The 25216-nt window shown below is 39.6% G+C and overlaps 1 protein-coding gene across 3 annotated transcripts in view; it reads left to right on the forward strand.

Moving 5' to 3' along the window:
* The first annotated feature begins 1003 nt into the window (after window positions 1–1003).
* Window positions 1004–25216, forward strand: part of UBE2K (ubiquitin conjugating enzyme E2 K) — a 38256-nt gene continuing 14043 nt past the window's right edge. Inside the window, exons 1-4 of one of the 3 annotated variants that reach the window (XM_074587846.1) lie at window positions 1046–1560; window positions 8755–8794; window positions 17349–17442; window positions 22757–22815. In XM_074587846.1, the coding sequence (XP_074443947.1) occupies window positions 8774–8794; window positions 17349–17442; window positions 22757–22815 (174 nt within the window). In that variant the 5' untranslated portion in view covers window positions 1046–1560; window positions 8755–8773. Of the gene's footprint in view, window positions 1561–8754; window positions 8795–17348; window positions 17443–22756; window positions 22816–25216 lie in introns of all 3 variants that reach the window. The other 2 variants (XM_074587845.1, XM_074587847.1) reach the window with 2 other exon arrangements.

Consider the following 25216-nt stretch of genomic DNA (forward strand, 5'->3'; position numbering starts at 1 on the left):
AAACCACAGAGGAAGAGTTAAAACACACACAAAAAAAGAACTATATGCATCTGTATATAGTTTCCAGATTTATTTTTATCAGTTGGGCCTATACTTTCTTCACTATGTATATTAATAGTCAAAATGCTGTGTATACTAATGGAGATAAATAAGCAGCGCTTGCAGATGACAGCTATACCAGAAGCAGACATTTGTTGAGATAAATGTCTATGTTGTACATTGTCCTCCACTGCACCATTAGGAGAAGGCACTATAAAATCTTTCTATAGACCTTAATGTCTTAAAAGCCTCGAGTTCCTAAATAAACAACAGTTGTAAATGCCATCTCATGTTCCCCTCTGAAAAATCTATCTACGCTCTTCCATACCATACCCTATTTTGCGCACCTCAGGCTAGCAGGGATGGTTACTGCCACCCAATTTCAATTTTCTAGACAGAGCAACATCTGTGGCTTCTGCGATAAAATGTAACAGTCCATTAGACAGGACTGAGGTTCACCTTTTTACTCTACTTTTAAAATCTTGTAGCAGAATTCATAAAAAGTAACAGTTCTTACACTGCCTTCTCAGAGTAGCCTGCTCCTGGGCCTGCCCGGCCTGGAAGTTTGTCCTGTCCTGTCCTCTCCGGCGGGAGGAGGAGGCAGCAGCGTCTCCAAGGGAAGGGCCAGGGTGGGAAGAGGGCAAGGAGCTGGGCCAGGGGAGAGATCTGTAAGAAACTGCCGTTTTCTCCAGAAAAAAAAAGAAAAAAAAGATGGGAACTGCTGTACGGGCAGGTTGAGCAGATTCTCAAGGCACGTGAAGCCCCCCTGATTGTTTTTCCTCAGAGACTTCACCAGAAACCATGTCAGCTGCGCCTTCAGCCAGCTGTTTCCTCAGGGACACCTCAGACTCTTCCCCTGCCACCTCGGACTCCCCCATCCCGGCCCAGCCGCCGCCTCAGGCCTCCCGAGAGCACCCCATCACCCGGCCCGGTGCCTCAGGCCTCCCCCCAGGCCAGGCGGGCCGCGCTGCCCGCGGCGGGAGCCATGACAACACAACCGCCAGAGCTCTGCCCCAGGGCCCGCCGGCGGCAGCGGGCGGGCGAGCGGGCGGGCGGCGGCGGGACCCTGCCCGCAGACGGTTCTCCTCACGCTCTGGCCCGGCGAGCGGCTGCAGGCAGGTGTCTCCCGGGGCGGGCGGGCCCCTGTGCCTCCTCAGGAGACAGCGACATCATCCTTCCCCCGGGGGCAGCGGAGAGGAGAAGGCCGACAGGGAAGGAGGGCACACCGTCACCGCCGCCGACCAGCACTCAGCCCCCACCGTCGGGGAGCCCCGGTACCCGCTCCGCTCGGCGCACACGGCGGCCCCTCCTGAGCAGCGGCGGCTGGGCCAGCTACGCTAGCGCGCATGCTCGGCGCCGGCGCCATTTTGGTGGGGCCGGGAGTTATCCAGCGAGAGCGGCGGCGGAGCTCGCTGGGCCCGGCTCGGAGGTGGCGGCGAGTGGGTGCCGGCTGCGGAGATGGCTAACATCGCGGTGCAAAGGATCAAGCGGGAGTTCAAGGAGGTGCTGAAGAGCGAGGAGGTTAGAGCCTCTTCCCCTGCCTGCCACCGCCCTCCCCTGTGTCTGTCTCTGTGTGTGTGTGTGTGTGTGTGTGTGTGTGTGTGTGTGTGTGTGTGTGTGGGCAGCGGGGGAAGGTGCGGGCGCCCCGCCGGCCTGCGCGGGGACCCCGCTTCCCCCTCAGCCCCACCTCCCCGCGCTGGGGGTGGGCCCGTCCCACGGCCTCGGGGAGGGGAATGGCGATTCCCGGGGAGACGGGACCCGCCAGCCGCCGGGAGAGCGGGGGGGGAGGAGGGGGCCGCGGAGCCCCTCCCCCAGCGGGAGCCGCCGGCGGCCCGAGGGGGAGCGGGGCCGGCGGGCCGGGCCCAGGAAGCGCGGCGGTGGCGGGGGGGGAGGAGGCTGGGCAGGCCGGCCCCCGGTGTGGGTCCCCGCCGGCGGCCGGTGCCCGCTGCCAGGCCGGAGGCGGCGGGGCGGGGCCTGCCCGGTGCGGAGCTCCCCCGGTTCCCGGGCCCGCGCTCTCCCGCCTCCCTCCACCGGCGCGGGAGGGCCCAGGTGCGGCCGGGCCCGGCGTGGGGAGGCCGGTCGGCGCGATGCGGGCCGGGAGGCGGTGAGGTGGAGCGGAGAGCCTGAGGTAGGGGTACAGAGTCTCACAGGTCCCCTGTAACCCACCCCGCTGGTCAGCCAGGGCTCGAGGCTGCGGAGTGTGGCTTCAATTATTATTATTTTTAAAAAGGTTTGCAAGTAAATCCCTATTTATTTAGGCTACTTTAATACAGAACTTCCTTTATCCCACTGCAGGGCTTACTCACCTTCAGGTGGATGCTTTTAAAGCCTCACTCATTTCAATCATGTTACCCCGTTTCCTGAACAGTATGTTCTGAGGTATGTGGTGGTCAGCAAGAGAAGCTGGCTACTTTAAGGGGCACATTAAACAAGTTCCAATCAGTTTTTGGGGGAATATACAGCAGCGTTTGCAGGGCTGCATCAGTACAGCTTTTGCTGTGTCTGTATCTGAGTTGGTGGACGTCAGCCAGATAGGTTTTAATGATTGTGTCGTCATTGTCGTCCTACTTGGGATGATGTTGCAGGTTAGGTGCTTGTGAAATATTAATGTGAACGTGTAACTCTTAAAGCTGGTGTTTTAGAAATCTGGACCTGTTCACAGAGGAAAAATCAAGATGATAATTTTTGGAAGGTACTAGTGACTTAAGGAAAATGTGTTTAGGGTAGCAGTAGTTGATGTGCTTTTAAATTAAGTGTGCTAACAGCATTGTTGCTATGCAGCTTGAACTAGCCCCTAGAAAAATGTAAGGGCCTTTCTTTACAGCTGCCTTCAGAGCCCAGGCTGATTTCCCCAAGCTATTGCACAGCAAATACAGAATTCCATGTAAACTAAGAGAAATTTCTAGGTGGATACCTTTATACCAAAGCTGGAAGATCTAGACCTTATACCCCATATAACCAGCTGATATTGTGGGAACAAAGAAGCCTTTATTTGAAAGTGCTGTCTAAGGGCTTCAAGACCCTTTCCCTTTGCTTTATATAGGAAAAAAGAAACCTTACTTAAGTAGGTTTTGGGGGAGATCCGTGCTAAATTTTCTTACTGTAAAGGCTGGATCTAGTGAGCACGTTTTTCACTATTTCTGTTTGTTTAGTCTGTGCATTGAAGGGCCCAGTACAGAATGTTGGAAACAAATAATATTATGACATAGCCTTTAAGCTGTCTAAAGCTTCCCAGAAATATGACCACATTTCTTATGAAACTAAAATTAGGGAATTATTTTAAAATTACAATAGTGTCTGATAGTCTTTTTCCTGCCATTAGCAAGCTACATAGAGTGCTATAGTGATATAGCAATATGTAAAACTGCTGTTTACAAAATATACCAACGCCTCTGTCTTGAATGCAAAATTTCAGCATTACTTGATGGTTGTCTAAGTTGCAAGCAAAGTTTTTTGTGAATGTTTGTACATTCAAAGGCAGTTAAGCTATGGCATGAGTACCACTGCGCAAGAAAACATATGGAGTGAGATGGGGAATGGAGGTATAACTAAATACTACAAATCACAGGTGAAAAAAATGTGGGTTTTTTTCTACATGATTTGTGTACTAAAAGGATTATTAAACCTTGTTTCTTTAAAAAAAAGCCAAACATTTTCACAGATGGTGATGCTAAATTTGTTATTTAGAAGTTTTACGTTCTTCTCTGAAGGCAAAGTGGCTCATGTTGTCTGCACTTAAATTATTCTTGATTTGCTGCTTTGAGCTACACCTGAACATGAAGAGCAGCCCACTGTTTCCTTGCAGGTGCAGTATAAGCACAAATGCCTGGAGGAAGTGGCAGGCACGCTTAGAAAAAGTACATAGGAAGTTTGTTCTCTGTCTTCTTCTAGTACTCACCTTTGGGCTGAAACACAGTGGTGAAACCAGAAGTGTTTTTAAAAGGGAGCAGCTGGATCACAATTAATTCCTTCTGCATTTGAAATATGTATTGGAAGCACCAAATTTCACATTTGAATTATCAGTAAGAAAGCGTTGTGAAAAGTGTGTTTATCCTTGCTATAGATAAGGATCTATGGATCCTTGGACAAGGATGCTATGGATCTTTGCTATTCATATGACTAAATATACTTTTCGTATGCTTAGCACTTTCTGTTTCCTTGACTTAAATGGCATTTCTGGGAAATCACGAAAATGGGAATTTTAGACTTTATCTTGCTCTCTGGTTTACAGATAAGAGATGAAGGATTTTTAGTTGTTTGGGTTTTTTTTAAATTCAGTCTGGGGCTTCTTGCCTATTTTGAAAAAGCATTTAAAGTCTTTTCACACTTGAGCAACAAAAGTGTTTTTGTTCAACTTGCTTTGTTATTTCTAGTTTTATTATAAGCCCTACACATTAACTTAAGAAATGGGATATTGTGTATTTAAGAGAGATCCTTGTAACTTTGCATCTCTTTAATACTTGAATTAAATAGATGAAACTAACAACAATTTCTTTGTCAGGAGTTGCCTCCAAAGTAGGCTTTAAATAAAACTTTTTAGCTTTGTGTGTGGGGAAGAAGCTTTAAAATTCTCAGTTAGATGAGGTACTCCATCTTTAACAAAGATGAAGCTGTTAAGTTAGTGTAGGTAGTAACTTGTTTGGTTAAATATGTGTTAAGGGTACTGTACTATGCTTGTATTAAAATTCTAAAATGAGTAAGCACTACATTAAATCAGACCATACTCCAAATCCTAGTCTAGGGAAGACATTGGTTGCTCAACTTTATCTCTCTTCTTGTTCTCTCATTTCATTAATCTGTTGCCTTGGTAGTTTTATGGGCTGAAATTCTAAAACCGCAAAACATTTTGAATGAAAGCATGAGGCTACAGCATGATGGAGAAACCAATAAATAGGTGGAGGGAGTATAACATCCCACTTTTGATAAGTGGGAGAAGGCTTTGGTGAAGGTTAGTTGGTATTATTTCAGAATAGTTACTGAAATACTGCAGTGGGTAGCCAGATCCTTACCTGCTCTCTGTTTATAAGCTACTGCCTTATGAGAGGAAGAATCTGTCTGTCACTTAACAGTGAATAGAAACATGTTGAAAAATCTTGTGGTCACTTAAAGACTGATGCTGAGAAGTGGTTGTAGTTCATCTAGTATGTTAAACAATGTGTGACTTGTTTTCATATTTTAATCGAGCATTGGAGTGGCACTTTAAAGAAATCATATTATGCTAGCATTGAAGGATTCAGTGTTTAATTGACCCTCCAGTTTATTTTATTGTGTAGAAATGTAAGGTGTTTTCTGGACATCTGTAAGTCAGAGTGAAACCACTACTCTGGTACTGAAGGTAACACATTGGGAAACACAGCGTCCTCCTAGCACGAAGTGAGTTGCTGATATCTCTTCCACAAAATGTTCTTCTCTTAGGAATATCAAGTGGCAGGGGGTTTATCTGCATGGGAGGTAAACCCAGATAGAGCTGGAAATGAATTAAACTCAACTGCAGTTAGGAATATGAATATCTGCATGAGCAGATATCTGAAGTAGCAGTTAAAATTTGTAACTTGCTTGAATCCAAAATAGCTTTCAAGCGGAGACAGTAGTTTAATGGCGAAATTTGAAGTACTTAATTTCTAGTTAGGAAGTAGACATTTGTTTTGGAGTCCACTATGTGTTTTTGTCACTTACAGGAGAAAGGTAGAAGGCAAAGGTAACGGTAGTCTGACGTACCGTGTCCCTTTTTAGGCGTTTAGAGTTTTAGTGAGTTGCTCTGCTGTTTGCTTTTATTATTGCCTGTAGTGGTCTTGTGGTTTGTGTCAGTACGTAGTAAGATGCTACGTGGCACCTCTGAGATTTTCTTGCTAGTTGGAAAAGTCATAAGCATTTAATCTTCAGGCTCAGAAAAACTTCATTACTTTGGTTTGTTTATATTTGGGCAGTCTTGGGTGCTAGAAGTTGAATTCATTGAGATGGAAACTTATAGTAGTAATTGTGCTTTAGTGTTACTAGAAGGGCCTGTTGGAAATTGTGTATGCTTGTCTGTCTTCCCATTTATCATGTAGAACCAATCCAGATATATAAAAATGAGATGTGTTCTATTATGGCTCCTGAATCAGCAACAGATTTATTTTTTTTTTTAAACAGTGTTCATTTTCTGCTAGTACTTATGCTTAACTTTTGATTCGTAAGAAGAGTCTCATTGAACTCAGTTGAGGTGTAGCGGGTGCAGTGGGACTGTTTGGATGAATGAAGCTAGAGAGTGCCTAATTAATTAAAAAGCTTAAAGATGAGAACTTTTAAACTGACGTTATTATCATAGAATCATAGAATGGTTTGGGTTAGAAAGGACCTTAAAGATCATCTAGTTCTAACCCCCTGCCATGGGAAGGGACATCACTCACTAGATCACATTGCTCAAAGCCCTATCCAGCCTGGTCTTGAACATTTCCAGGGATGGGGCATCCCTGGAATAGTACCAGAGAATTGGTACCAGTCACTGTTCGTATGATGGCTTGCATATGATGAAGTGGTGGTGGTGTGTCAGTGTGTTGAAGTGAAGGTACTATGCGAAGGGATCTTATTAGGCTGGAGAAACAAAGGAGCTAACAGAAACCTTTTGAAGTTCAGCAGAGGTAGGTACCAAGTCCTGCATCTGGGAGGAAATAACCCCATACATCAGTACATACACACTGAGTACTGGAGACCAACTGGAGACAAAGTAGGCTAGCAGAAAAAGACCTGCATGACCTAGTGGAGAGCAAGTCGAACATGATTCATCAGTGCTCTTGTGGCAAAGAAGCGTAACCACATACTGGGTTGCATTAGCAAGAATGTAGTCAGTGTGTTGTGAGAAGTGATTCTTCACTTCTGTTCTGTGTTTATGAGACAGTATCTGGTGTACTGTGTCCAGTTTGGGGCTTTCCCCGGTATAGGACATTGATATACTGGAGTGAGCCCAGCAGGACACTGTGAAGGTGCTTAAGGGGCTGGAGCACGTGATGTGTAAAGAGAGGGTGAGAAAATAGAAGTTGTTGAGAGAACTGTTCAAAGGGACATCTCCCTGTCATCCTCTAATACCTAATGAGAGGCTCTGGAGAAGAACCAGACTCATCTCAGAAGTGCAGAGGGATAGAATGAGAGCCAACAGACACAAGCTGGAACATGGGAAATTCTGACTAGACACTGGGGGAGAAAATTTACCATGATAGTAGTCAAACATTTCAACAGATTGACCAGCGAGACTGCAATCTCTATCCTTGGAGATGTTCAAAACTCGACTAGACAGGTTCTTGAGCAGCCTGCTCTCTTTGGACCCGCTTTGAGCAGGAGGTAGGACTAGAAGCTACCCAGGTGTCTCTTCCTACATGATTCTATATTTCTAGTATAAGTTTGGTTTTTTAATTACTGTGTTTTTTCTGTTTGTGAAAGAAAACATATGGACAGGGGCTCCAACTCTGTTGCCCCACCTGGTAAAACTTTCCATTGTAAACAAATTGAGGAATTTTAAAATAGACTTTTTCTTTTTAGTTCAGAAGTTTCCACTATTGTAAGACAATAAAGAATCCTCTTCAAATCAGAGGCTAGGCTTTTCTGGTAGATGCAAAGCTGTCAGGGTTTTTAGGTTGAACAAGTTCTGGGCTGGAACCCTGAAGATTGAGCAGGTATATGGGATCCATAATGCTTCTTTAAGCGGCATTGGTCCAAAATGTGAATTTCTTCTTAACTTCAAAATAATGGTTTGTGAGATCCTTTGTATGTTGCCAAAAAGAATTTCGTCTACTATGTATTCAAGCCATGCCTATGATTTTCAGCAAGGCAAGGTTTAGACCCGTTCTCTGTAATTATATAAAAGGGATACTGAAATGCCATTACTGTGCGTCTTTGGTTTTCTTAATTCTGTCTGTGGTGTGTTTGGTTATATCTTCCAGTTTGTACTGGAAAATAATGCAGAATGGATCTGTAGATCTTTGCCTTCAAAGGAGTTCGTCCGTAAGTCACTTTTTAGGTAACTAAAGAATAGTTGTCTCAAACCAAAATGCATTTACTAGTATGGTTTAAGAAAGCTACTTATTATTCTGACTTCTAAGGTGATCTTCCTGAATTATTAGTTTACTTGTAGTTTTACATCTGTTTATCTGAACTATGTAACTGTTTTTCAAGTTCTGTGAATATAATCCATTGACTTGTCAGATCAGTATTATGTAGATACTAATAAATACTAGTATTATGAATATTATTAAATCCGTGATTCAAAATACTTAGCATATAATGTTAATGATCATTTGACCAGACCTATGAATTGGCCAAGTATTAGTAAGGGGAATATTTGTGCAGGGGAAGCAAGATCTATCACTTGTTCCTATGTTCAGCTAATGGCATTTTTTCATGTTAATGTGTATCCATTTGAGTCCAAATTTCTAGTGAATGGTCTACTTATTAGTTGACAGAATCCTGAAGATTTTGGGAGTAAGTGAAAACAGAAAAAAAACTTGGTCTCCATTGGAGTCAGGCTCATCTGGTTGTCTTTGGTAATCTCTTAAAAACCTGAGGAAAGAGAGCAGTCGCTGGTTACAGGACCGGGCTAGTCAGTTTAGGATTAAGGGTTAGGCTGCAGCTACCAGATGGTACTGTCTGACCACAACTCTTTGTGGACCTAAGGGATAGTAGGAATTAGCCAATCCTTTAACCTTCCCAGTCTCCCATTCATTCTTCTGTGCTTGTTTCCAGGAGTTTGGCTTTAATAGGAATGAAGTGTACGAGTCTTAAGGTTAGTTCACTTTACTTAGTATGAAATTTAAAGTTAACGTTTTATCATAGTAAATTTGTGTGACTATAAACTGCAAGAAAGTGCTGGTTAACAGTCCAATCTTGAGTTGTCTAATGGTCTTTCAGTTGCATTAAACTTGTTAAACTAGTCTAAATACTTAGTGCAGTTCTTAAATTATTTACCTGTTAAGTGGTTTCTAGCTTGTTTCATAATCCCAGTAAGGGTTGTTTTCATTACTGTACTTCATCACTTTTACACTAATAATTGCTGCTGGTATTAAATTGAGAAAATGCTTTTGGTTAAACTTTATCATTAATATGCAGGCTATCTTTTTGTTTCTGACAAACTAGGTAAAACTTTGCTGCAATTTAGATAAGGAAAATAAGCAATTTAGTTCTTTTATAGCAAAGAGTGTGACTTTTGAGAAAGAGTATTCTATAAGGCACTCTAGGGATGTAGTCCACTTGCACTACTGACTTATCTAATGTTTTCCCTTCAGATTATATCAGTGTTAATACTTGTAATATTTGAATTGGGAGCACTTCAATGTGCGTGCCTTGAGTATTTCATAAAATGGTATCTGCATATTAAAGTAAGTACCTCTGTAAGCAGCAAAAATAACGTCGTTTGAGGACCGAATCCATGTCTGTTTTTCTGGTTTGTTGTAACAGAATTGTGTTAAGGCCATGGATTGCTCCTCTCTAGTCTTCGAAGTGTTTGCACAGGAGAGCGATGTTGTGAATACCCCTAGCTATAGAAGAAGCTTTATTCGGCACTCATGCTTTAGTTGACACCATAAAACTCAGTCAGTCATATGGTATAATTCCAATTTGGCTATGCTTATATCGAAGAGAGCCGAGCTTGTACTGTGTATCATTCTTCTGTTGGAATGTTAATAGGGGTTACCCTGTCTACCTTTGTCTGTTGTCACAGGACACATAGGAAGCTAATTTGTGTTCATTATTTCATCATTTCTGTTCAATATTAGCCAGTAAGATCAACAGTTCATTGGGAAAGGAATGACTAATGATTGCGTATGTCTAGTTACTTTTGAAAATCAAGGTTTAAGGTGATGTGACTTCAGATTCTAAAATACATTTGTGCAGTGTTTAATGAAGGGGAGAAAAAAACCCCAAACCCACAAATGCATTAGTCCGTGTTCCAGTTTAGTTCAAGCCATATGTATATATATTGCTTTTTATTTTTAGCTGAAAGTGAACTGTGAGAAAGTCTTTTTAAGTTTTTGCTATATTAGGATGTGTTCAAGTACAGAAGGCTACTGTGAAATAAGATAGTGTATACAAATGGAAATCATGGGAGCTGTGTTGTATTTGCTGCCTTTCTGGAAACTCTTAGAGCTCAGAGAGTGTTTAGGTAAGCCCTTCTACTTTGGAATAAGGGTGTACATATGGGAAACTGGTACAGAGTAACTGTTCTGAGCTATTTCTACATGTCTTCAAACTGTGGGACTGCGAGTGAATTAGCATACTCAATTTAAAATGAGCTGAATCCTGCGATTCCTTTATATATAGAATTACTAGCAAGTGAAGTAGGGTAGGTGGACTTACAGAATTGACTGTAGAATCTGCCTCAAATGGGTTTGTGTGTTCATAGAATGCCTAATTCAAAGTACAGATCAAACTGATTATTAAAGCATAATTTATCTGCAAGGTTTTTCAGTTGGTTTGCATCAGACAGAACTGTGTGTAAAAAGATAAGGAAAATGCATCTAGCATTCCTGCAAAATTGGTTGTTCATTTAGGCTTTCCTGAACTGGATTATCCAAAACAGGAATCCCTTGCACTGTGCCCGTTCTGATGTTTAGTATCTCAGTGGCATTCAGGTTCAGGCAACTCCTGCCCATGATTAATGCTCCTGGGTACTGTAAATATCTTGCATAGTTAAACATAGACATAGCTTATGACTGTGTAGGGGCCCTTACACCAGTACAGGAGTGTGAGTATGCTGTTATGTACACTGTTTTTGTGGCATAGCTTTACCAGTTTAACCGCACTATCCCTTAGTGAGACAAGCAATGATTGTATAACTGCACTTCGGGCTTATGCCAGCAGAGCTGTGTCAGTTACACCTTTGCATGCCCGTGATTGACGCAACCATTTTGTCAGAAATAGTTTAGACAGGCACTAGAGCTGAAGTTTCAAAATTCTTTTAAGTTGTCCTAAGGCAGTGCCAAGAAGCAGTGTCACATTCCTCTTGCAGCCTGGTCACCTCTTCCCACTTCTGTGCTCCTTCTTTTACTTGCAGTGTTTGTGGTGAATCAAATCATGGTGTTGGGTTAAAATGAAAGAACTCTCTTACTAGGATAGTTTTAATTCATATGTTTTCTGTGCAGTTGTATGAACACTTGCACAAAATCTTGCCCCCTCCTTTACACTAGTTCTACCAGGACCAGGAGGAAAGTAGGACCTTGGCAGCTGTTAGACTGGCTTAAGTTGCCATGGAAGTACAGTCTTGTCCTGGTTTGAGGTAAAACAGAACCAATTTTCTGATTAGTAATTTTACTTTTTAGCTGGGCCTCTTCTAACTGACTAAAGCCTGAAATTAACAGCATATTGTTCAGAAACTGTTCACTCTGAGTGATAAGACCTGATTATACCAGGGAACGGTATGCACAGAGGCTCTTGCTTATACTTATTGCTATAACAACCAAGGTCAGGTAACTTCGCTGCTTGCCCCGTTAGAGGGTCGGAAGCGGAGAAGCGTAGAGGGGTCCCACCTGCAGGGAAGAGCAGACGGGACAGGTGACCCAAAACTGACCAACAGGGTATTCCATGCCATCTGCATCATGCTCAGTATAAAAGCTGAGGGATCAAAGGGGCAAGGCTGCTCTGGCTTGCTCTTTCTTCAATGGCCGACATTGGAGGAGGACCCTGTCTGTTTGTCTGTCTTTGATCCTGATCCGAGCATTCCTGACTCTAGTTCTGGAATTCAGCTCCTGTCCGTCGCTGACTGCAGTCTGGGACTTTCCCTGTGTCTGCTGGTGACGCGATCGTCATCCTGGGAGCTGGATACAGTTTTGTATATATTGTATACTTTTTTTTCTCCTTTAATTTTTGTTATTCTATTATTATTTACTCTTTTCTTATTTATTATTATTTTCATTAAAGTAGTTTAGTTCTTTTTCTAAACTTGTAAATCTCCTTATCTCTTCCTCTCCTCTCTGAGGAGAGAGGGAAGGGGAGGGTCATCTGTCGTTCTGATTGGCCAATCCGGCCAAAACCATGACAAGTCTTCTCTTTTGTTTTTTGGTCAAGTGATGTTTTAACAGCTGAACATCAGCAAGAATACGTATTTAGATACCTTAAATGTAAATAGTTTTACTAAAACTTGTTGATAGTCCAGGTCTAACTCTTGCAGAATGAAGATGGTTTTAATATTTGAGGTGTTTTGGGCAGGAAAAAAAAATCCGTCTCGTTATTGTTCTTGTATGTGAACATGTGTAATAGTACAGAATTTTAAGGTTGTTGCAAGTTTAGTCTCTTGTTAAGACATTTTATTGAAGAATCTTATCAAGATGCATTTAATAAATAAAATGGTGATAAATACGAAAATTCTAGTTTGAGTCTATTACCAGTACTGCAGAATTCACACAGTATTCATATTTGTAGCTCCTTAGATATAATACAAGTTATTTGTTAGTAACATAGCATATTGCTCAGTAAATAAAAAAAAATAATTAGTATGCACAAATAATCTTATATTTTTACTAAAACAGCCATAACTCTAGGAGATACATGTGAATACAGTGAGGTGAAATGTGGGAAAACTTAAAGACTGAAAGTGATAGTAAGGTCAAAGAACATAGGAGCGTTTTAAGAAAATGCATTTCTCTGTATTGACCTTTCCTTATCTAGGAAAACTGCTCTTTAATGTGCTTTAGACAGACTTGTTTCTTCTCTTCTCCTTGTCCTGCCCCAAACATTTGATTGTCTCACAGATGAGAGTTTCTCTGTGCTTTGAAGGTCAGCAAGAGCTCTCTGAGAATGCAAATGTGATCTGCTGATCTCAACTGATAGTGCAATGCATATACTTTGTAGCCATGACTGTGGTAAAGGGGTGGATTAACCACAGAAAGAAGGCAGGCCGCTCTAATGAGGGACTCCTTGTTAAGGCCTGTAGACTATGGTGAATAAAAAGAACAGAAGAGCTTGTTGTCTGCTGAGAGTAATATTACAAGGTCCAGAGCTGCTCTCTAAAAGGATTTTAGTAGAATTGGAGAAGACCTGTGTAATAAGTCTTCATGGTGGCAGAACTTACTCTTCAAAGTTTCTGCTGGAGTGGATTGTGTGTTCTATAAAAGAAAGATACTCAGATGTAAAATTAGACAGTGTAATTCTCAGTATTTTTTTAAAGAGGAGGCAGACAAAGACAAGTCAAAATATTATCGATCAGTAGCTACTGTGATAAATGCGATTGAGTATCCAATCTTCAGGAGATGCTCACAGAATGACTTTTTATGAAGGATTGATTCCTTTGGGTTTCTTTTTAGATATGCGTTTTGTAATGGATGAGAGTGCCTCATATGAGTCTTTCCCAACTTTTCTGCCTCCTGCTTTTAGTTTAATCTCCATACTTGGGTTTAATCTCCACAAGACAGTATAAAATTGGGTAAACATGACTATAGCAATGCATAAATGAGTCTCAGCAGTTGGGGTGATCTAAAAGACAAAAAATCTTTTGACTAGAGCCCTAGTGTGAAGCAGGGGATGCGTTTAAAAAGAAAAAAAGACTATGCATAATCCAACTAGAATATGAAGAATAAAAGATGAGAGAATGACATCATGCATTGTGTAATATGTTGCATTAACACTCCTTTCTCTTTTTTGTTGGTCTTGAGCAAAATAATTTTTAGGTGTGATGATGGGAAGTTCTGCTGGTGTAGTGTTGGACTTGTAGATTCCTAGAAAAGGATTTTGGTGTCGGTGGCATGTTTTCATGATGGTGAGAAATGCTAGTGGGAATTGTATTGTTACAGAATTTAACTTCTTTGAGATTATGGAAATAAATGCCGCTAGTGATGGCATGGCTCAGATATTTTGGGAATTGCTAGCCCAGTGATTTAGTCACCAAATTATTACTGAATTAACAGGAGGTGATGCTATTTTAGACTTGGTATGGAAGCGTAATGAGGTCTTTGTGGAGCAACTGCTTCTGGAAAATCAACTTGTGTTGTGAGATCACAAGTTGATTCATAAGTTCTGTGCTAAGGTCATTGTTGTCAGAGGCACGCTTTTGGAGAACACTGCTGTTGGTAACATTTTAGAGACAGTTCAGATGATTACAGTGGAGGCCAGGGGTTTATTCCGAGAGAGCTGCTAAAATTAAGTAATTTTATCCTATGTGATCCTCATTAATGTGAAATATTGTAGGAAAACACTCCAGATTTAATTGGATGAATAATCACTTCAGTAGAGTTAAATATTAGTTATTACTCTAGGGATGAAGGAAAAAGCAAGAGCTGGCAAGGTCAAGCTGACTTGAACCTTAAAAAGTCTATCAGAATAGCATGAAAAAGGTTCTTCAGCTATGTAAATAAAAAAATGCATTTGTTGTATTGAGGGCATGGTAGAATTTAAACATGAACCGGAATTTAAATTAATCTTTACACTGAAACAGTGTAGGGTAGCCTGCTGCTTTTCCTCAAGGTTCTGTACAAAGGAAATAAGGGTATGGAGGTAGCTACAGCTGTAGTAATAAAAGCAGTCATCTCAAATGGGGGGACCAGGATTGCTGACTCTTCAAAGAAACAGAGTTTAGGAATAGGATGGATGTTTAGCTTTTACCAAATTTATGGATTCAGGAAGGACTTGTGAAAAACAGCTAGTGTGATAACTAATTGAAATGGAATATGAAGGTGAATATCCAGGCTGCTACATCAGTGTGCAGGGCACTGAAGAAAAGTGAAATGCTAAGTAGAAAACTAAGCAAGTTGCAGCATGGGTTAACCATAGATGGATTGTATCATTGAAATTCACCCCTTTTGCTACTGATTCCGTCCTCAAGATTGAAAGTTACAGGTTTACTTGCAGAGAACAAGGACTCCTGCTGTCAACTTGGAGCTTGCTAGGTGAAGTTGACAGGAGCTTACTGGTTGACAGAGGGGGAGCAGGAGAACCTGAATAGACCTTGGAATGACTGCATTACCAGAGCAGGTAGTTTTAGTGACTTGTTAACTGTTTCGGTTATTTAAACCAATGTGCTGTGTTGTCATCTAATAGGTTCAGGGGCAGCGCTGCTGAAAGCACAGTGCAGTCACTGAAGAGGACAAAAACTTCCAAAGGAAGCCTTGCTGGGACTCTGTCACTTGATCTGAGTGTCTTGTCATGCTGCCACCTAAGAAGGCAAATTTGATCTTAGGCTATGCTGGTTGTGATGTATTTTCAGTGGGTGCAACAGAGTATTTGTGGCACTGATTCTGAGACTTCATATAAATTCCTTTATGCAGGGCTAGTTCGGTGATCGTGGGACACAGAGTGGAGAAAGTAATAATAAAAAAAATCAGTATGGCGAGAATAAAATTTCAGCTTGTTTAGAGCAAAACTAAGGCTGAAAAGGGAAGCTGGTATATATACCATATATTTTGCAAGGGGAATAAATACTAGAGATACGAAGAAACTTGTGGAAGCTGGGAAACAATGCTCTCACAGGTGGGTGTAAATAGATTACAACTTTACCTAAATTGTAGTTTAGAAAGCTTTTAACAGTTGTGAGGTTGTGAAATGAGCTGCCAGTTGGAACAGTGAGAGCAAAAATACTTAAAAAGGGGGTTGGAAAGCTTGCAAGAGAAACTTGTTGCCTGTGATTGAGTTTGGATTCAGAGAGGGAGTTTCTTTGCAAGAAAAAAAATAAATTTAAAATACGCTTAAAAATCATTTCATCAGTTCTCTTAATAAATTCCTTTCTCTGATGTCTTAGCTAAGGTCATGAAAGACAACGCAAGATCTGATGGTGACCTTAAACCAAAACGCTCGTTTATAGATATAAATCAGTAAAACAGAACCATTACTAAATACTGGCTTTCAATTATGGAAGTGCATGGTGCATTCTTAATTTGTAGCATGGTTGAATCTGGTTTTTTTGAAGTGCAGTACTTGGCGTCAGCTCTGCATTCATGGGTGTTGCTTCATTTGTGTGGGCTGAAGGTTTTTTTTGCTTAAGTTTTAAGGACAGATGTAAAAAGCTCCCAAATCACCACTGGATCAATTTAGTGAAACTTTTAATTAGAGTCTTATACATGGTGACACTTACTTAAACTTTGATTTTTGGTTGTATCTGTGAACGTCTCTGGTCAGAAGAGCACTCTTTTTGGTGGGGGGACTGAATCTATAGAATCTTTACAGGAAGGAAATAGAGATAATTTCCCAGCTGTTGTTCAGTGGATTCTGCATCCTTAAGGGTTCATTCACATCATTGGTAGATCCACGAACCAGGTGATGTCAACCATCAGCTTTATCTGTCTTAACTCTTCTCTCATAGCTGTCAGCAACCAGGTTTACTCTGAGGGAGAAGTGCAGCTGCACAGGGCTTTTTGGTGTAAAACTATTTGGAACAATTTTAAAGGATCTGGGAAGGTGATACGATTTCTCAGGGCGGGGAAGAGGATTCAGGAAATCTATGTTGCATGGTATACAGAAGTAAGCATGGTATACAGAAGCAGCAGAATAGACAAACCTGTAATTACTTACCTCTAAAATCTCCCTGGTATGTCTTTCTAAAAGGAGATTCTGCTCTGCATCTCCCCAGAGAAGTTTCTGGCTGGAGGATTTGTATGAATTTCACTAACGCCGCTCTCTGGACTTGGAAAGCAAAGTCAATGGGATGAGTAGCTCTGGCTACACACTTCTGAGAATCATTGTCTGGAAAACATATGGTTTTTTTCAGTATCAAAATACAGTGTTTTTATTTTGTAGGCAAGTTGATACGGGGTGTGAAAATGTTGAGGAGGTGACAATGAAATTCAAGTGTATAAATAAATTGTGCCTTACACCTAAATATTAAAGATAAACATGATCTTAAACAAGACTACAGCATTCTGTTTAGATCATTGTATTGTTTAAAAATAGTGAGCACTCCATTTGGGGAAGTCTTTCTGTATTCCAGTGAAAGCGATGATCTTGTCTATTATTAATTAACTTGCTCTAAACAAGGAAAAAACCCAATGTGTAACTTGGTCAATTTAGTTTTATAGTTTAAGATATATAGAATTAATAGCTGATTTGAAAGATCACGGTCTTCTTAAAATGTAATCAACTAAAAAATATAACTTTAGATATTACATTGCTGGGTTGCTTTGCTTACTTTAGTGATAGGATAAATAAAATTGAGATTTGTAATCCTTCACAAATAATCTATTTTTAATGAAGTAAAATTCCAACTGGAAGATAGCTATTCACTTTAGGTTACTATTTTTTAAAATTTTTATTTATATATTTTAACAAACTACTATTCTAAAAACTTAAAACACCATCTTTTGGGGGAAATCTGTATGTCAAATGCTTACTTATGACTCTTTGTTTCTCTGTTTATTTTTAAGACGAGCAAAAATCAAATTAAAGTAGATCTTGTAGATGAGAATTTTACAGAATTAAGAGGAGAAATAGCAGGACCTCCGGACACACCATATGAAGGCAAGTAATGTTTTTGTGTATGCAGTCTTTGTACACTTCAAATCATGTGTCTTGAGATGCTTTGTAAAATTAATTTACACCATAAAAATGTAGAGCTACGTGTTTTAAAATAGTCTGATTTTTTTAAAAAAAAATACAAGTTTTAAACTTGAAAAATATTTAAGTTCAACTTCTGTGCTGCCAGAAGACAAATCTTTTCTATAGTAGAACAGACTATTCCATATAAAAGGTTAATTTACAGGTTTAAGCTGTGCATTGTAACTTGTATAATGCTGACTTTTACTTGTTTACAGGCTCGACAGTTTAAGCTCCTTAGCCTTGAAGCATCAAGGAAAGGCTTCGGAATCTAATGTAACTGTGTGTGTATTTCTGTAATCTAAGGTGGTGGTCATTCAAAAAAATGTTGCATTTTTCGATCTCAAGGAGAGATGCCGTTTCAAGTTAAATTTGGGATTAATCTCGGGCGTCCATGGGTCCCAATACTTAATTTATGCTGGAGTGGGGGACTCTGCAGTAGAACTTCATGTCTATAGCTCTCTTAAAAAATTACACCTTATTGGCTTTCTTGTTTATTAAAGCTGGTATCAGTAATTGTGCATCTCTTCAATCTGGAAAAACCAAGATAACTTACTACATTTAGAAGCTTTAACAGAAGCTAATATTTCATCAGAGATACCAAGTTACTCAATGGTGCTGGTACTTGTAAACTTTCTGTTTGTGTATAATATATATGGAGCTGGCAGACACACCTTCTGTTAAAGTTTCTTGATGATAAATGAGGATTTTATTTTTTTTTAACTTTTGGTTACTTTTAAATGGTGTTTATGCAAATTTTCCATGCCAGATATCTACTTTGATATGAAATTGAACTTCCAGTAAACAAAAATGTCTCAAGGGGTGTTACAGGCAAATAATTTTTTTTGTTGGAAATTAGAACAATTTTCCAAGTTTTCAGTTGCTCTAGTTGCTCCATGCATTGGAGCTAAGAGTGGGACTTGAGTATTGTCCAGAGATGAGACATGTGCTGTTTGTCATTGTTTTGAAAAATAAATTCTCATCAAGTGGGGAAAAATACCTGAAAATTATTGTGATAGATATAGGTGTATATGCACTTGAAAGCATTAGACGTTACTGATGAAAATCCAGTTGTTTCATCTTCCCTAAGGAGGACATCCCTTGTGATTGGTTCTCCTGGCCAGGAGCTGCTGGTGCAGCAGCATTGGACTGGAGAGCAGGGAGAGTCTCCCCAGTGCCCACCCACCTCCCCGCTGGGGCCCAGGGCAGATAAAGGAGGAGGAAACAGCCTAACAGAGACTGACACTGGAGAATATTGAGCAGGAGCAGGAGGTGTCAGAAGCTGAGGAGAAAGGAAATGAGCCTGGAAGGGAGAGAGTAAAAAAGTAGAAGCATCTGTGATGGTAGGGATGCTCCCCTTCAGAACTTGAGTCCCAAGTTCCTCTGTCTAGCAAATCATGGTGATTTCCCTGTCCCTTCCGTGTTTCACTATACGCATCAGCCACTAGTGTTTAGATGACAGAAGATAATGTCTGGAAAGAAGATAATTTCCTGGTTGTAACTTGTGCCTTCACTTTAAAAGGAGAACTACACCGTAGACCTAAAATACGTAGTCGTGCTGGTGACCTGTTTGGAAGCGGATCATTCTGTTTAGTGTAATAGGTTTTTTGCAAATAGAGTTGGTCTTGTAAAACCAAGTCTTAATGTACCAATGTTAAGATGTTACAAAATTAAGTAATTAGATATGAGAAAACATCTGAATAGTGGGGGAAGAGTGTTGTTTTGAAGGGGTTTGGTGTTGCTTTTTTTCCATTCAGACAGAATCAATCTTCCTTGGGTGAGTTGGTTTGTTGTGGCTTGCCTTTTTTTGTGTGTTTTTTTTTTTTTTTTTTTTTCCCTCCTCCAGCCAGTGTTACCTTGTCTCTCTCCCACCCCCACCAGGCCAGCATTATAAAATGGACCTTTTTTGGAGAATGCATTGAGAGTTATTTGAAATGAAAGACGTATTCATGTGTCACAAAAGTTAAAAACTGTATAGCAGTTCATGAAGAGGGTAAAAAGAGATGCGAATGCTTGTCTGCAGAACTGAGTTCTGTGTGGTGTTGGATAATTCAGTTAGACCAAAATTTCAAAAGCTGAGCACTGTGTATTCACATACTCAGCATAATTCTGCTAATGAAAGTCAGCAATATGTATTTAGTGTGGAATCTGTTGATCTGAAATGCACACATACTTAAGTACATATGAGTACATTTAATGAAGAGGATATAGTAAATGTCCCTTTTGGGGGGCTAAAACTATTATGTAGTCTGATTATGACAGGGATCTCATAGAAAAGTAATGTGATTGTGTGCTTGCTTTAATCTAGAAGGCATGTGCACCAAGAAGCAAAATGAAAGTTACCGGCAGCCCAATTTCTGGTGTTTCCTGACACTTGTGTAATTTACTTTGGAATGCTAATATTTCTGTAACATAGTTTTATACATTTATTCCCTTAGGTAATTGTGAAGGGCTTGCCAGTGTGTGTAGTTTACATTTTGTGACTAACACAGTAATGCATGCTGCATAATTACTGACTGACCTCCTGTCATCTATAGTCTGAACAATGACACAGCAAGAAGTGCTTTATGATGAAAAGCTAATTAATGCAGTGGTTCAGGTCAGACAATTCTGTGATACAGGAGGGAATTCTAGGACCATTGTGAAGTGAAAGAATAAAGTAATATTTATTGTTTACCACAGTTGGTAAGGTATCTGAAAACAAAGTGCTGCTGCAAAATTCTTTTATAGGTGATGTTGGAACATTGATTTAAGTATGACTGAGAGGAAGAATGCCATCTATTGTTGACAAATCTTACAGCTTTTACTTTTCTGTCAGTAGCGTCAGCTCATATTGATCAGTTATCAAAATATTTTAAGACAACTTCGGTTGAAACATATTTGCATCCTTATGTTAAAACATGTATGTTTGGGGAGAGGACCTTTGAAAGTCTAGATGAATGGCTGCTGGGTTTTACTTGAGTCAAGAGCTTTTCAATAAATAGGTTGGAGTTTGGTTTTTTGTACTATTTCTTTTTTTTTAAACCCTGTGTAACCATAGTATTAATTTCAAGCCAAGTTTGCATGTAAGCTACAATAACTGCAAAATTTATAATAGGATGTTTCTTCAAGGGAAATAGTTAAAACTTGCCTTAACTCTATTGTGAGACATATGCTCCAGTAGGAGTACAGAAGGAATATTCTGCCATTACTGTTTAATTTGATCTCAAGTATTAAATAGCTATGAAAAAGACATATATGTGTATACTCCTTTAAAAAAAAAAAATCCACAGAAATATTGGCATGCAGAAGTTAGTATGTTAGTCACTTGCTTTTTAAATGTAGTATTAAAGAAATTAACATTCAGGCTTGTTCAGTTTAAGTCTTCAAGCCTATATTTTTAACTGCAAACCTCAGTGCATGAGAACAATAATGTATAAATAATATTACCAACTCATTAGTCTCTGCAGTTTCCAGGTGGAAAAAAATGGTGTCTGAATAGCCTGTTACACAGAAGACTGTATTAGTCTGTCTTTTAATGGCAAGTTTTAATGGTAAGCAGAAGATATGGTTATACCTGAGGACAGGTTTTTATATTACCTTACAAAATGGTGTGGCAATAAAATCGTACAGGGACTGATGAATTTTTGCAGTCCAGGAGCAGTGTAATTGTTCTGTTTCTTAGGAAAAAATTGCTGCTGAATTATGCTTCAATTCAGACAAAAGGAAAAGCAAACTTACATAAGGTCTGTTGCTGATGTACATGTCTTCAAAAAGAGTTTGCCTGTGCTGTCCTGTAAGCAAACAAGCAGTCAACTTAGACATTAACTGTTATAATTTTGGATTTATTAGCCTTTCGTCTGTTGTATTTTCTGTTAAATCTTCTGAAGCTACTGTAGTATTAAGTGAGGAAAAACCAGCTGTGGAAAGTAGTGTAAAATACCAAACAGTTTCAGGTGTAGTGTATTACATTTTAAAAGTGAGAGGTGTTATTAGCTTCTAACTGCATTGTGGCACAGATAAAAAGGTGCCATAGACTATAACTGTTCAGAATATTCCTTTGAGTTTTTTCCCTGCACGTGAATCTTGCTGCCTCTATTGAGACTACTTGAGAGCTGGTTTTTTATAGAGCTATTTGCAACAGAGTAAATCTCTCTTGAAATCCCAAAGAAAACAGATTGCAGATACTTCAACTTTAATTCAAGGAAATTTATAAATTGTAACAAAGTGTACTGAGGGAGGGAAAAGTCTGCTTTCGGAAAGAGCAGCAGTAGGATGAGAAAAAAACAGCAAGTGAGGAGAAACGTTTTCAGTTTCTATGAAAACTAAATGTCTAAATTGGTGTATGTTTTGTTGTACTCTGTTCTTCTTGTCATTAAAATCTGCCTGGCAAATGATCTTCAGTGGGCAGGCAGAGATAGTTTGAGATTGCTCCAGAAGACCTAAGTATTGATAGTAAACTTGAATGTTAACAGAACTCTAATTGAAATAGACATAGGTAGTGATACTGTAAAAGGGAGAGAAAAATGAGAAATGTTTAGAAAAGGGTGGTAGAAGGTGGTTCTGTCCACCAAGCTCAAACTATCCTTTATTGCATGCTGTAATCCTGCAAACTGTAGTACTAGTACCAGGGTGTCAAAGCGTTTGCAGAATCAGAAGTAACTACTTCGGACAGTAATGTAGAACATAGTGGAAATAACATTGGAGCCTCCTTTATTATTTTTTTTTCTCCACAGTGTGGGCACGTTTCATAAATGACTTAGTCGAACATTCTTCAGTTCCAGAAAGTTTAAAATGAAATACAGTTAATTTCAATTGTGTTATTTGAAGAAAATTTATTGGCATGAGGTATCAGAAAAAAGTCAAAGTAATGTAATATCCCATGTTCGGCTTGAACGTTCCTGTGGCCTATTCTTTCATGTTTGAGGTGCATTTGGTTTATGTTTTGGGATATTTTAGTAAAATAGAGCATGGAAATTACAACATTGGAAACAAGAAACTACAGGAGAATGTACACATTAAATATACCTAAGAAATACAGATTCTGATTGGCATAAGCAAATATGACTTTATTAGGTTGACTTTTATATGCATTTATTTATAAAATATGTGAAATTTAGAAGGATCCTCTAGCTAATACTTCTGAGTAAATTTAAATTACTTTAAAGCTTATGTTTCTAAATGGACAGGTTTTCTTGTCATGAAAGACTAAGCTTGAGTAATGTTCTTTTAATTTCTAACTTGTTCTTGTCTTTTGCAGGTGGAAGGTATCAACTAGAGATAAAAATTCCAGAAACATATCCGTTTAATCCTCCTAAGGTATTGTAAACACTTTTTTGGCTAAAATAATTTGGCTAACAAGTTGTTTTTGAGGAGTCTTATTTATTTGCTTATGTATGTAGTCTCTTTGTAGTACCCATCTTCTTTTTTTGGTTTTTTTTTTTAATTCTCCTCTAGACGGGCATTGCAGCTGTTGTCTTTAGGTAGAAATAATGCAGGATGCATAGCTGTATCCAATCAGAAGTACAATCTGATTGTTCCTTAAAGTACAAACTGGCAAATTCTGGCGAGGAGCTTGTGCCTTATTATTGATCCTCACGTGATTTCTTTTTGGCAAGATAAATAGTTTTCAGACAGTTTTACTTGATGTAGAGAGTATGGCTATCATTCCTCCCCCTCAGTATCATTGAAGAAATGCTGTAATAGATAATTACTTATTCTTTTAATTTCTTTGGCTCCATAAATTATATTTAGTAGAGTCTTGGATCTAATCTACCAAGTTTCTAGTAATAATTAGATAGTGAGGTGTACAGTTGTGTGACTCAAAGAACCAATAGAGAAATGTAATGGTCTTACTGCAGCTCTGTTGAAGGAATGCATAAAACATCTGCATGTGGATGAGAGACAAGAGAAATGGTTGTGTTACAGGCTGTCCTGCCCTTTCAACTTTACTGAATCTTTCTAGATACTTTAGATATTTCTAGGTACTGTATCTAAACCTTAAATTTGTGACTCCACTTCCCTCCTAAATGGATCAGTCTGAATAGTGTTCTCTCCAGCCATGTGCAACTGTATATTCCTGTGCCCTGATTTACTCCCTTCTTCAGTGGCTTCTGATGAATCAGCAGACTCCTTCCTGAGTTGTCTGACTCAGCTACTTGATTGGTTTTCTGTTTGTCTCAAAGATGTCTTTGAACTAACAACACGTCCTAGATCCTGGTTATTTTCACCCTGGTATGTAATACTGGGGAGGAACTGGGGAAGTGGAGGAAAGGAGAAGTGCCAGGAGCTCTTAGGTCCTTGGCTTTTGTCCTTTGAATGAGTTCCTTGAGGCTGGAGTGAAAGACACAGAAAGTCTTAATGAAATGTCTGTTGGTTTCAGTTCTTTCATCTGCATGTGTTCTGGCAGGAGCTAAAATAAGGAGAGCCGAAACAGGTCATGGACACTGAAAGATGAGTGTATGGACCATGGTTTAATTGCTGCTTTAGGGCTCTGTGGTTTCCATTTCCAAAGCTTATAGACAGCTGTTAGAATCTCAGTGCACTGTAGCACAGTACTGCTTATTCTGGAGTCTGCAGTCTTGAATTGGAGGCCTTTTTGCTTGTGTCTAGCCCTGCCTTTCATCTGAAATAGTTCTTTATCTTGTTCAGTATGTGCTTTGACAGCCATTGTTAGCCTTCATCCGCCGTGAGAAATTACCTAGTATTTACATGGCTTTTTACATTTTCAAAGTGATTTAGAGGGTTGAGCTAGTTAATAAGTGGCTCAGCTGACATGATCTCTTATTTTCTGTCCTGGAAAGCAGAACTGTTATGGTCTTACCTATTTATACACCGTGATTGCACTGATTTTATTATAGCCCTGTATGTACAGTCTTTGGCTGTAGTGCCTGACAAATAACATGTTCTCTGCATTGATTTGCTTGCAGATCAGGAACAAAAGTTGAAACATCTGTGCTATTCGTAAAAAGTTTGTCATGAGTTTGGGGTGAGGAGGTAGAGATGAGAAACAGAGAGAGAGGTCAAAGTCACTAGGAGGTAGTTAAAGTGCAACCTGAAATAAAGGGTTTGAAGAAAATGAAGGAGAAATTTGAGACGTATATATTCTTTTCAGAGGACAGCTTTTGGTTTTGAGACTTTTAGAAGAAAATGCTGCTTTTAACTTTCTCAGTATCTAAAAAAAAAAAAGAAACCAAACTAATTTTATTTATATTTTGTGAGCATAAATACACTTTACTATAGTGTAAAATATGGACATGATCAATGAATGAGTGCTGGAACTAGATCTTTCAACAGCAAAGAAAAATAATTGTAATCTAGTTAGCTAATCTAGCTCTGAAGAACTTTGTGCGTATGGGTAATGAGAGTGGATGGTTGTAGAAGTAATAGCATCCACCAAGGAAACTTATATAATACTTCTGTAGCTACCAACAATTTAGCTGAACAGTGAGATCCCATGCCTACGTTAAGATTTCAGGGACTTGTTTACTTTCTATTAAGAGTGGATGTTCTAGCATTTACGACACTGGAAGTTTTAAGTCTGTATTTGACCATCTGCTTATGTTGAAATACTGATACTGCTGGAGGATATTTCTAAATGGCTTTATGTGAAGCAGGGATGTGCACACATGACAGTGTATGGGAAAGCAGTTAGGGATGAGTTTGGTGTCCTCAAACAGACAGTACTCTGTTTTAGAGTAAAGCCAAGGCTCTGTCTAAC

This window comes from Larus michahellis, chromosome 5, assembly GCF_964199755.1.
Source record: "Larus michahellis chromosome 5, bLarMic1.1, whole genome shotgun sequence".
Lineage (NCBI taxonomy): Eukaryota > Metazoa > Chordata > Aves > Charadriiformes > Laridae > Larus > Larus michahellis.